Here is a 12,086-nt window from a genome sequence, read left to right on the forward strand (position 1 = left end):
ATTTTTATGGAAGTCTCAGGTTTTTCATAATTACTTTAAAACAGAGTTATGATCACTGGACCCAAAAGTGTGCCCCTACTATCACTTTAGTCAATTGCACTGTCTTATTACCCAAGAGAAGGTCAAGTTTTACTCCTTCTCTTGTAGAAACATCTGCATACTGATCAAGAAAATCTTCTTGAACAAGTTTAACAAACTGAACAAAACTGTTGCTAGGATTAACGTCAAGATTATATGAGGATCAAAACCCACAAGTGCGACCAGCCTAGAAGAAGGAGGGCAGTAGTTACATTGAGAAACCACCAATTCTAAGTTATATTCCATCCTCACTTGGGAACTTGCTGCCATTCCATCAGCATCATTGGGTCCAAGGCTCAGTACTTTCTATTCAATACCACCTTCACCATGAAGGCTACAGGGGTTCATCTTCCTTAACCGCACAAACCATTTACAACGAAGAACGGGCCATGGGATTCCAGGTTGGCAGCTAAAAAAAAAAATCGTTTTGAAACTTTAAAACTTAACCTCTGCTACTCCCAAGTAAAGCAGACTGGCAAAATCAACTTGAATCTACTGACCTAGATGAGGCCATGAAGGAACAGGATGCAGGAGATGATTGAAGGATTTTGGATGAATTCACTCTAATCTCATCCCTGTCCCTTGAAAACCAATGCTGGCCCATTTGTAGCTGAACAAATAATGGCAGCATTGGACAGCAAATGAATCAGCAACACCAATTTCTTTCCACATCCATTCCTGAAATCCAACCGGGGTTTGGAAACTTTGGATATTGCCTACCCAGCCTGATCCTCTCCTTCATTTTTAAAATCTTTTCAGTAACACATTAGTCTGTCATTTTCTTTGTCACATGTGGAAAGAAACATTGGGCTTGACTATCCAGATTGGAAGTGCACATTAATGTAAAGCTCAGCATTAGAAAGGGCATTCATCCAGAACACAATGGAAAAAAGGTACATTTAGAACCTAAGCATGTGTACTATAAACTTCTGTACCTCAGATGATTTTATAATTTTTTTTCAATTTTCTATTAAATGGGTCTTTTAAAAAAGAAAATCAAGCAAGTGAAAGCTTTTGCATGTATAAATGACAGGGATGGATTTTTCAAAGGTGATCAAATACTATATCACTGGAAATGTAATGACACTGGAATGTAGAAGTTGTTCTATCACTTATTGCTTGTGCTTAACTTATCAGTAACGCTCTTGAAATGATAATAAAGGCCGATTACGTTGCTTGGCTGTCCTCGAACAATTTGATTCCAGATATGATAGCCTGATTAAGTCTGGCAAATATTGGGAGGGGCTATACTGTTACCATAAGACCATAAGACATAGGAGTGGAAGTAAGGCCATTCGGCCCATCGAGTCCACTCCGCCATTCAATCATGGCTGATGCGCATTTCAGCTCCACTTACCAGCGTTCTCCCCATAGCCCTTAATTCCTCGAGACAACAAGAATCTATCAATCTCGGCCTTCAACTGGACTTCATTGAGTTGTAGAAATGAGTTGAGTTGCTATAAATGTGTTTTGCTTATTGCTGATGTCTTTTCGAAGTGGATTGAAGCCTACCCTCCTCCTAACGCTACTGCTGAGACTGTGGTGAAGATTTTGTTTAAGGAAATAATTCCCTGCTTCAGTATACCTGCGTGCATTAGCTCGGACAATGGACCACACTTTGTAGGTAATATTAACGGAGAACTCTGTTCCCAGCTTTGTAGACAACATTGCATTCGCTTTCTTAATCACGGACTCAACCTGCATGTTTACCTTTAGAGAATCCTCGACTAGCACTCCCAGATCCCTTTGTGCTTTGGCTTTATTAATTTTCTCACCATTTAGAAAGTAGTCTATGCTTTTATTCTTTTTGCCAAAGTGCAAGACCTCGCACTTGCTCACGTTAAATTCCATCAGCCATTTCCTGGACCACTCTCCCAACCTGTCGAGATCCTTCTGTAGCCTCCCCACTTCCTCAGTACTACCTGCCTGTCCACCTAACTTCGTATCATCAGCAAACTTCGGTAGAATGCCCCCGGTTCCCTCATCCAAATCGTTAATATATAATGCGAACAGCTGTGGCCCCAGCACCGAACCCTGCGGGACACCGCTCGTCACCGGCTGCCGTTCTGAAAAAGAGCCTTTTATCCCAACTCTCTGCCTTCTGTTAGACAGCCAATCCTCAATCCATCCCAGCAGCTCACCTCGAACACCATGGGCCCTCACCTTGCTCAGCAGCCTCCCGTGTGGCACCTTATCAAAGGCCTTTTGAAAGTCTAGATAGACCACATCCACTGGGTTTCCCTGGTCTAACCTACTTGTTACCTCTTCAAAAAATTCCAACAGGAAATAGATCACTGGGCATCCCCAGGGGTTTAGTGGTGGCTCTGAAAAGTATCATAATTTCCCTTCAGGTTGCTTGGCTCCTTTTCTTAGAAAAACATGAACCTACAGTGAACAGTGAGTTCATTGAACGTATGAATGTTAATGGATCAAAATATTTCAATCCTGATCCTCTGTCCACTTCCCTGATCCCTCAACTCCCTCTACGTCTCCAGCAAGCAACCAATTTACACCAGGTTTTTCAGTTTAAGAAAAATAAAATACAATCAGTTCAGCTTTAATGTGGTAGTTCCGTTCTCGTGCAATCCCGTGTTACAAGAAAATTGCACAATAGCAGCACCATTTAAACAAATAGGGCCAGAATTGTGTTATAACCAATAGACACTTTAAAAATTTGCGCTTTGGAAACAGTGTCCCCAGTTTGTCAATAGTGATATAGTGAATTTGCATTAATGAATCGCGTGCTATAGCAGAAGGACCGGTATTCTATCACAAGTAACTTGAACAAGAACAGTGAATGCAAGTAATTAGTAATTTATACAACATACACACCTGTTCAAAACGCACACACACACACACACACAAAGTCATGATTATGACAGATAAAAGACAAATAGTTTAGAAAATAAGTGACGAATTGAGATTGGGTAAACAAAGTTCCACAGATCAAATTTCAGATCACAAGGTGGAAAGTTACCTTCCTCACTGTCCTCTGATTTTTATAGATGCTGTTGACTATAGGGTGATGGTCAGCTGATCAGCTGAACTTGTGTCTTTGCTCGTGTAAATTCTTTTCAAGCTTTTTGGAGTTTCTGTCTTTTTACCACATGAAAAAGAGAGAGGGCAACACTGAGACAGATTCTTTCTGTCTGTAGGTTCTGGATGGTTTTCATTTTTTGTTGCTCTTGGCATGTCCTTTAAACATGCTAAAGCTTAACCAGAGGGTAGTTGCCGGGCAGAATTTCTTCAACTTGAAAGACTTTAGATGCAATTCAGTTGAGAAGTCTCCTTCTCATTTCTTCCAAAAAGGAATGTTGTGTTAAATACCTCAACAACAGGCAACACTTGATTTTCAAGTTGCAAAAACATTCCAGTTATAGAAGTCCAACGTCCACTTCAGTTTATTGTCTCAAAAAATGAAAAACATGCAGTCACTTACAGTGCGATTCTGAACTTTCACACCAATATCTCTTAAGTCTATCCCAGTTTCTATCAGCAATGTGGGTGTTCCTACACCAGGTGGGCTGCATGGTTTCAAGAAGGCTCACTATCACCATTTCCTTCTCAAGAGTAAATTTGGGATAGAAATTAACAGTAACACCAAAAACTCAATCAAAATAAAAAGAAACTTGAAATATTATGATCATTTTAACTCCATGCTATTGAACACATTAATTTTTTTTTACAAAATCAATGCACTAGAATGTTCTATCCCTTTCAATGCCTTCCATACACAAAGGACAGTACAGTAAAAATTACACAGCATTGTTATTAAGTGTTTAAAAAAAAAGTCAGGCAGCTACATATAAATAAAGGACACAAACTTTATTTAAATTAACAAAATGTAGGACAAAATTATAGAATCTAGACTCCATAATACCTTTCTACGTGCTGTGTTAAGTACAGCGACACATTCCATTCAATTTAAATATACACTAAAGTATTTTCTTAAAGAAGAATTCAGTTTATCTAATGATTTCTGATCACTTTCACAGGACTACTCCCAAAGCGCTGAAGATCAGCAAGAAAATCATAAAATTTAATTAGCCATAAACTGAGTAAAATTCAGCTGTCCTAAATTATCCAGAAACAGAGAGAACAAAACCTAAATCTGCATCGAGTTTTTCCAGCAACAGGAGACAGAGAATACTGTATCAATCGTGGGGGATCCATGTCCCACTACCTTCATTGAGATGGACAAAACAAACTGTTCCATTTCAACACAAGCTTGAGCTTGCATGCCACCACTCAAATTAATCAGAATCAATTAGCTAAAGTGCAAGTACCTTGGGTATAAATCGTGCCAGTAAGGTTCCAAAATGCAGCAGCCTAGTATTGTCAGTCAGATCTACAACTACCTCTGTATCGTAACTAAATAGGATTCAGGACACTTGTCCCAAAGGACACCCCAATTTGAAGGACAGCTCTTAAAAAAATAAACCTAACGTAAGAAATTATTGCAGAGGGAAGATCATAACCTCTATTTGCAGACAGTACCTCCATAGCTTCTCGCCAACTTTGATATGCCTGGATTTAAGACTGAAACAACCTGTTTGAGCAGGGAGAGCTGACGGGAGCAGGGATAAAGGGGGAGGTGGGTGATAAAACAAAAAAGGGAGAAAAATCACTCAGCCAGAAGAAGTGAGTGAGAACTCAGCGGAGAGAGCAAATCATTCCCCAGATCCCGGGTAATGGATGGCCCTGCACGCTTTCAGATTCCCTTGCATGGTCAGCCTCATATCCCTTTTGTAGTTCTCCCCACATAGATTATCGACATTTGGGATGGTTTTATGAACAGGTCCTAATGCCAAACCAAAACCTTGCAACTACTTTTTAAAATGGTCAGGATGAGAAGACACTGACATATTTAAAAAAATTCTACCAGGTAACTTAAAAACCTCAAGCGAGAAAATAAATGCGAGATAACCATTTGGAAAGGACAGATGTTGCTTGTTTTTTTTTGGGCTGTAATTGTGTTGAGGTACTGTAATTGCTCTTGAAGCTTGCAGGGCAGGGTTGGTAGGTTATCTCGTCACAGATTGGTGCAGCCGATTTGGATGTACCCGACGTGCGTTAGTTGCCTGTCTCTGCTGGGCCAGGAATGACTGGGCTTGACCGTGGCCCCGAGACCTTTCCTCTGTTACCTTCTGGTGAAGAGCCATGCCCTGGTAGAGCAAAGCAGAGGTGAGGCAAGCTAAAACTTTTAACACAGATAAGTCAACAAATTCTGAAAACAACAAAAAAAAGATAGCTTCCGACAACACTCCCATGCGTTAATTAATCTAGTTTTAAGGATTAGCCTTGATGCAATTGCCTGTGAGAGAAGAGAACCCTCCTTTAGAGAACTTGAGGATTTAACCTAGGCTGCCATTTCAATCGAGGTCAGTGCTGTAAATGTCAGAATTGCTGCCTTTCTGGTGAGGAATTAAATGGAGGTTTTCAGGTGGGTGAGAAACAGCAACTATACAAAGAACAGTTGGATAGTTCTCTCAGAGTTTGGGCTCCCAATTAAGCGACGACTGGGATTAAAATTCTCATCCTGGTTTTCAAATCCTTCCATGGTCTCTCACCCCTACTCAAAATCCATAGTCTCCTCCAGCCCTACAATCTTCCAAGCTCTATATTCCTCATGATTCTTTGCACTTTTCCAAAGCTGAACACTTGAGCATTCCTGACATGGATTGCACTACCCTTGGTGACTATGCCTTTAGGTGCTTGGTCCCCAATTTAAAGGGATTCCTTCCCTAAATCCCTCCCACTTTTTTCTCCTTTAAGACGTTGCTTAAGAATCTACCTCTCTCACTGAACCTCTAATCACCTGTCCTAATAACTCATGTGGCTCAACGTCAATTTTTATTTGATAATGCACCCAAGCTCAGGTACAACAGCTCAAACCTGGCATCCTTGAGACTGATGCCATACTGAATTATTGGACGTTACCAGATTTTGGATTGTGGGCAGTTCTGGTGAAGCCAAGTAGCACGGGGTTCAGGGTCACTTGTATCAACTGATGAAACAGCACATGAAGCTGGTAATTATTCTGGAGGCAGACTGTGCCAATGCAGCACCTAATGAAATTGCCTGGGCAAAATGTTTCTTTTTAGTTTTACTCAATTAATTTGATTCATGGATGATGGTGATAACATCCAGTTTTCTGGTAGTCAGATCTGTGGTACCCTATCTGTATTCTGTTTGGTTGGCAGGGCTGGGGTAGAGGGTGGGGGGAGTTTATGCTGTTAATATGGCCACACACTCTACTACAAGTGTAGAGGCAACATCAACATGGACTGGATGGGATGAATGCACTTTTACTTATTAAACCTATCATTAAAGACACTTCAGGAAGTAGTTCGAAAATAGAATATAAAACAGTACAGGCCCTTCAGCCCTCGATGGTTTTATAGGTCGGCGCAACAATCTGAAGCCTATCAATCCTACAAGTATTTAATTCGTTGTGAAGCTGAATGCCCTTTTCCTTATTAAACTTACCACTAAAGACACTTCGGGAAATATATTTATTTGGAACATGTGAAGGTGTGAAAAGATCGCAAGAAAATTCAATTGTAACACAGATGGACCAGTGTTTGAAATTCTTCTCTCGCTTCCTTATCACTTGAAAACTTTGTCTAAACTCCATGGCTGAGATGACATCTAACCTTAAAAGCTACCATAGTCCCAATACTGAAGTTATTTTTGAGTTAACTGCCCGACAAATTTAGTCTCAAATGTACCATCACCACCACCTAGTGGCACATTGGGGTGATGCATGGGATCGGGAAACCAGAGATTAAATTTAAACTTTAGCTAGGACGTCAGGTTTTAGTCTGCAGAGAGCTGTGGGTAAGAAATTTACTTTATCTGGACTAACTGGCATGTCGCATACTTAAAGTGTTGAAAATAGCATTTTATTTATTCCCTTTCACTTCTCTGCCACACAGAGATTTGTCAAGATACTCGTCAAATTTAGTGGATGTAGCTAATTGTGTATATTAAAGAAAACACTTGCTATGATTTTACAGATTTGAGGAGGAGAAAATAAATAAATTGAGTGTGGCTTTTTGAAAATTTCTAGACTTACCATGTTGTACCAGGCACTGATGATCAATTTCTCTTCTTGCTCTCTCTGGGACTTGTTTTTTTCAAAGTCATTCTAACAAGGAACAGGAAATTTCTTTTTTTTAAAAAAAGGCACATTTAAACAAAGCGAGCCAGTCAGTGGAAGAACAGTGTGCTCGAGTTCTTCCTGACAGCATAATGCATTATCAAACAGAGGGCCACGTGTGCATGCAGCTATTACAGGCAAATTAGGAGTTTGACACAGTCAATATGGGATATTTTGTGTTTTTTTTAATTGGCTCAAGAGATTTGGGCATTGCCAACTAGGCCAGTTTTTATTGCCCATCCATAATTACCCTAACTGAATGGATGAATGGCATGCTCTTAATCCTATTTTTTATATGTCTATGAAACCCACATCTGCAGAACGTCCGCTCGGTTTCTGGGTTACTAGTCCAGCGACATTACCACCTACAGAACACAGGGAATGTTAACATTAACAATGTAATTTGAGCCACTCCAATGTATTTGCTTAATAAAACTATATTTGCCTGGTGACAAGACATTCTACATTGAAGTTGCAACCTGAGTAATCAGGTACCTTACAGGCCTAACGAATCAAACATTAATCTTGAAATAGCATTTTCTCATGGAGACCAAGATAGTCCTCAATAGTTCAGTTACTTAAGAGAATGAGCAGTTAGTTGCTCGATGGAGAAGAATGATTCTGAGTTAGGTCCATAATTTGGGACCCATCAACTGCTGTAGCTAGTGAGTGGCTAGGAATAGGTTAGTGTACAATGTGAACTCCAAACGCTGTTGTGCAAGTAATTTTCTACCAGACTTCTCATTTGATAATTGTTCAGAATGGGAGCATGAGCCTGTCCAGGACGATCTGCACCTCTCACCCCAGTACAAACATCCACTGGGTCGCATCATGGCTGTTGGACACATGTGGAACAAGATCACCAGGATTCTGATCATGCCCTTAGCACAGTAGGATTTAAAACCAAAAAGCATTTCACAGATGTGGGCATCACTGGCAAGGCCAGCAACTGTTGCCCCATCCCAAACTGCCCTTGTATTGAGCGACAGCCAAAAGTCAAACACATTACTGTGGGCCTGGAGTCACATCTAGGATAGAACAGATAAGATGGCAGATTTCTTTCCTGAAACGACATTAACAAATTATATGGGTTTTTATGACTGTCTACAGTGGCTGCACTTAAGCTAGTCTTCAATTCAAGTGTTCTAAAATTTAATTCAAATTCTACCATCCGCCCTGATGGGATTCAAACCCATGTTCACTACAGCATTAGCCTAGGCCTCTAGATGACTAGTGCAGTAACTATGTCACATCTAGATATACAAGACCACTGTCACCCCAACTTCTCTTGGCTTGCAATTGTAAGGTCATAACCAAATCCAATGATGCTGCAGGGAATTAAAAGTTTCTAAAGGCTTTTGGAGAAAAAAAATTGCTAAGTAAAAGGTAGCAAACTGTTTGGTTTGTTCTGTTCAAATACAATTTTATACAAGGCAATATGTATTGCAATCTCTTCTCTCTGGTGTGAACATTCCAGCCTCCGCATTTGGCTGCATACCAATAATGACAACAGAGAAACTAAATTGATGCAAAAATAACTAGAGCAAGCAGCTGCTGCTATCCCGAATACAAAAGGCATCTTGCATTCCCTGCATGACCTCTCGATTTGGTGTCACTACTAGGGAGCTTGTGTAACATGACTGTTCTAGTCAAACAATTAAATAGCACTAAATACTTCCAAATCCAATGCCATAAAAAGAACTGCATTTTCACATGGATGGTCAGAGGCAAACAAAATCCTAACGGAACATATTTAGAAATGATGTTACATGGTAGTTCATCCATTTGGGAATATCTGGAAAAAAAAACAAAGGTAACATCCGACAACACACTAACCAAACTAGCTGAATCTTTGCAATTCAGCACTAGCCTGATTACACTTTGCAGGAAAGTATGCCATGAGGCTCCACTCAATAGCCCCTCCTCGGCTTCTTGCCCTTGCAAACACCATTCACCACTGATTCGCTGACTGATAAAAATATACAAGTTGATTGAAAACATCCATCCTGTATCCCGCTCCACGATGACCTGTTTAGTCCATCTCTTGCCTACCTCCCTTTTCATGCTCTATTTGCATGAACATTCCTGAGTAACGTCTATCAGGTGACATTTTTTGCATCAAGGAAGGAGTTGCTAACAAGCTCCTCCTGACAAACCCCATTTGTTGACAGACAGGCTTTGAACTACTGCTGTAAGAGCAGTCCCTACTAAACAGGCTCAGACCAAACCTGAGCCACTGTGCAGCCAATTTCCACCAGATGCCTCAATTCAAACCCTTAATATACATGTGGAGAGACCCAAACAATGCTCTACGGTATTGAGTGTCCCCTTCACAGAATAAACAATGGACTTAGCAAGTGAGGACGATTTCATTTTGATCAGGGAATTTGCGTTTGCTCAATAAATAATGATTAGTCAGCAAGAACTGTAAGACAAACTTCTTGAGACACCTGCTAGGATTTCAATCTAAAACGAGAGCAATTTGACATTTTGAAGATTCAACAAATCGTTCTCTTGCTCTTGTTAGGGCATTTTGCAACAGGGAGAAACTAATTCCAGTGGCAGGAGAGATGATCACCACAGGAGACAGATTTAATGAAAAGCAGCAAGGGGAAAATGAGAATCAAAAACTCTGTAATACTACGTATTACGATACATGAAAGGGGGGGGGGGGGAATGGAGGTAAAAACATTTAATAGTAACTTGCAAAAGCGAATTAAATAAAACTTTAAAGGTTACATTTGCAGGGACACAGGGAAACAACAGAGCAAGTGAGATTAATTGGACAGCTCTTGTTCACTAACTCTTCAAAGACTTTTAATTAAAAGCCTCACCTCTAACAGCTGAATCTTAGTTTCTTTCTCATGCAGCTGGTTTTTCAGGGCTTGAACCTCAGGAGCAGTTGTTGGAGTTTGTTTCGGGTCGAGGGTCTGAATTACCTGGGAGAAAAAAGGAAAATAAAAAAAACGTTTTGAAGAAGCCAGTCAAACATCAGCACTGGAAAATGTTCAAAACGTCACGGTCAGTCTCACTTGTGGAATTTCAGCCACCCTTACCCTGGGTTAATCTGAATCCACCCAAAGTTAATTGAAAAAATCTTAGGGAACAGAACAGATGCTAAAACTTTTATCCAACTTAACTTTGTTGCTTTGTCTCTCAAACCATAGGGACAGTAACACTGTAGGCTAGCTAGAAATGTTCATATTTACTGAAATCTTTTTATTTTAAAACTGGTTTTGATCTGAAAACTATACTTGTTTATTCCTATGAATTATAGGATGACACACAGCAGTGTTCAAAAGACTTACCGTTCTTGCCTTCTCCAGATACCTCTTGTATCTTTCTTCCATGGCCTTCATGTCTTCATCTTTTTTCTTCAAAACTTCTTGAAGTTCGTCAATCTTTCGGGCGGCTATAAAGTTAGTTTAAAAACAAAAAGAACTGTACTTGAAAATGTTTATGTTCAGGGTCCAATGATGCATTTCATAGTAAATAAGTCTTCTGAACATTTTCTGATTTTCCAAATATTGCTGCAATTGGTGGTTAATCATGTTTCATATTTCAAGGGTGCTAAATACACAATGTATCCACTTACACTTTTCTCTCCCACTTCCAAAGTTATCCACTAAGCTAATTTTTAAAAACAAAAAAACTCAAGGGAGGTGGATGCCAATGGCAAGGACAGCATTTGTTGCCCTTGAACTGAATGGTTTGCGAGGTCATTTAAGACAATCACATTGCTGTGGGTCTGGAGTCACAATACAACCAGATCAAGCAAGGATGTCAATCTCTCTTACTGGAGGTCATTTGTGAATCAGTTGAGTGTTTACAGAATACATGGTCACCATTACAGAACATTAGCTTTTAACTCCACAGTTCGGAACTGAAACTAAATTTAACTGACTGCTGCAGTGAGAATTTGAACCCATGTCCCATTAGCCTGGGTCTCTGGATTACAAGCTCAGTATCATTAGGACTACCGTCTTGCCATATATGGATACTTTGGTTCAATTTCTCTTTGAAGCATACATACTTCACACAGGGTTCAGCTGGGTAGGTGCAGATGGACCAGAATTGTGCAAATGGTTCACCTGGTCAATACGAGTCTGCAATCAGGGAGAGTCCCAGGATAAAGTTTAAGACAGATAAAGAAAAATTTCTTCACTCGGAAGATTGTGAATTTTTGGAATTCTCCCCCAAAAGGATTGTGGAGGTTGTCATTTATTAGATAGATTTCTAGATATGACAGATAGTGCAGGAAAATGGTGTTCAGGTCAATGATCAGTGATGATTTAGTTGAATAAGGAAGTGGCTTGATGAGCTGAATGTTCTATTCCTGCCCATTTCCCTACAGTTTTATAATAAAAATGACACCAACTGATGCAGCTTCAATCCCTGTACACTTTGAAGTAGCTTATGGAAGCCCTCACTCCTGACCTTATCCCACACTTGCAGAATGAAGGTTTGGTCTGAGCCTGTTTAGTAGGTGAAAATGTGTTGCTGGAACAGCGCAGCAGGTCAGGCAGCATCCAGGGAACAGGAGAATCGACGTTTCGGGCATAAGCCCTTCTTCAGGAATGAGGAAAGTGTGTCCAGCAGGCTAAGATTATAGGTAGGGAGGAAGGACTTGGGGGAGGGGCGTCGGAAATGCGATAGGTGGAGGGAGGTCAAGGTGAGGGTGATAGGTCAGAGTGGGGTGGGGGCGAAGAGGTCAGGAAGAAGATTGCAGGTTAGGAAGGCGGTGCTGAGTTCGATGGATTTGACTGAGACAAGGTGGGGGGAGGGGAAATGAGGAAACTGGAGAAATCTGAGTTCATCCCTTGTGGTTGGAGGATTCCTAGGCGGA

General features: G+C 40.5%; 1 protein-coding gene across 1 annotated transcript in view; it reads right to left on the reverse strand.

The window, feature by feature from the left end:
* Positions 1-3,888: 3,888 nt before the first annotated feature.
* Positions 3,889-12,086, reverse strand: part of hook2 (hook microtubule-tethering protein 2) — a 35,146-nt gene continuing 26,948 nt past the window's right edge. The window contains exons 12-15 of the mRNA XM_043695121.1: positions 10,549-10,652; positions 10,075-10,179; positions 7,157-7,228; positions 3,889-5,243 (exon numbers count right to left, since the gene is read on the reverse strand). Of these exons, the coding sequence (XP_043551056.1) occupies positions 5,103-5,243; positions 7,157-7,228; positions 10,075-10,179; positions 10,549-10,652 (422 nt within the window). The 3' untranslated portion in view covers positions 3,889-5,102. The remainder of the gene's footprint in view (positions 5,244-7,156; positions 7,229-10,074; positions 10,180-10,548; positions 10,653-12,086) is intronic.

The sequence above is a fragment of the Chiloscyllium plagiosum genome, chromosome 8, assembly GCF_004010195.1.
Source record: "Chiloscyllium plagiosum isolate BGI_BamShark_2017 chromosome 8, ASM401019v2, whole genome shotgun sequence".
NCBI classification, from domain to species: Eukaryota; Metazoa; Chordata; class Chondrichthyes; order Orectolobiformes; family Hemiscylliidae; genus Chiloscyllium; species Chiloscyllium plagiosum.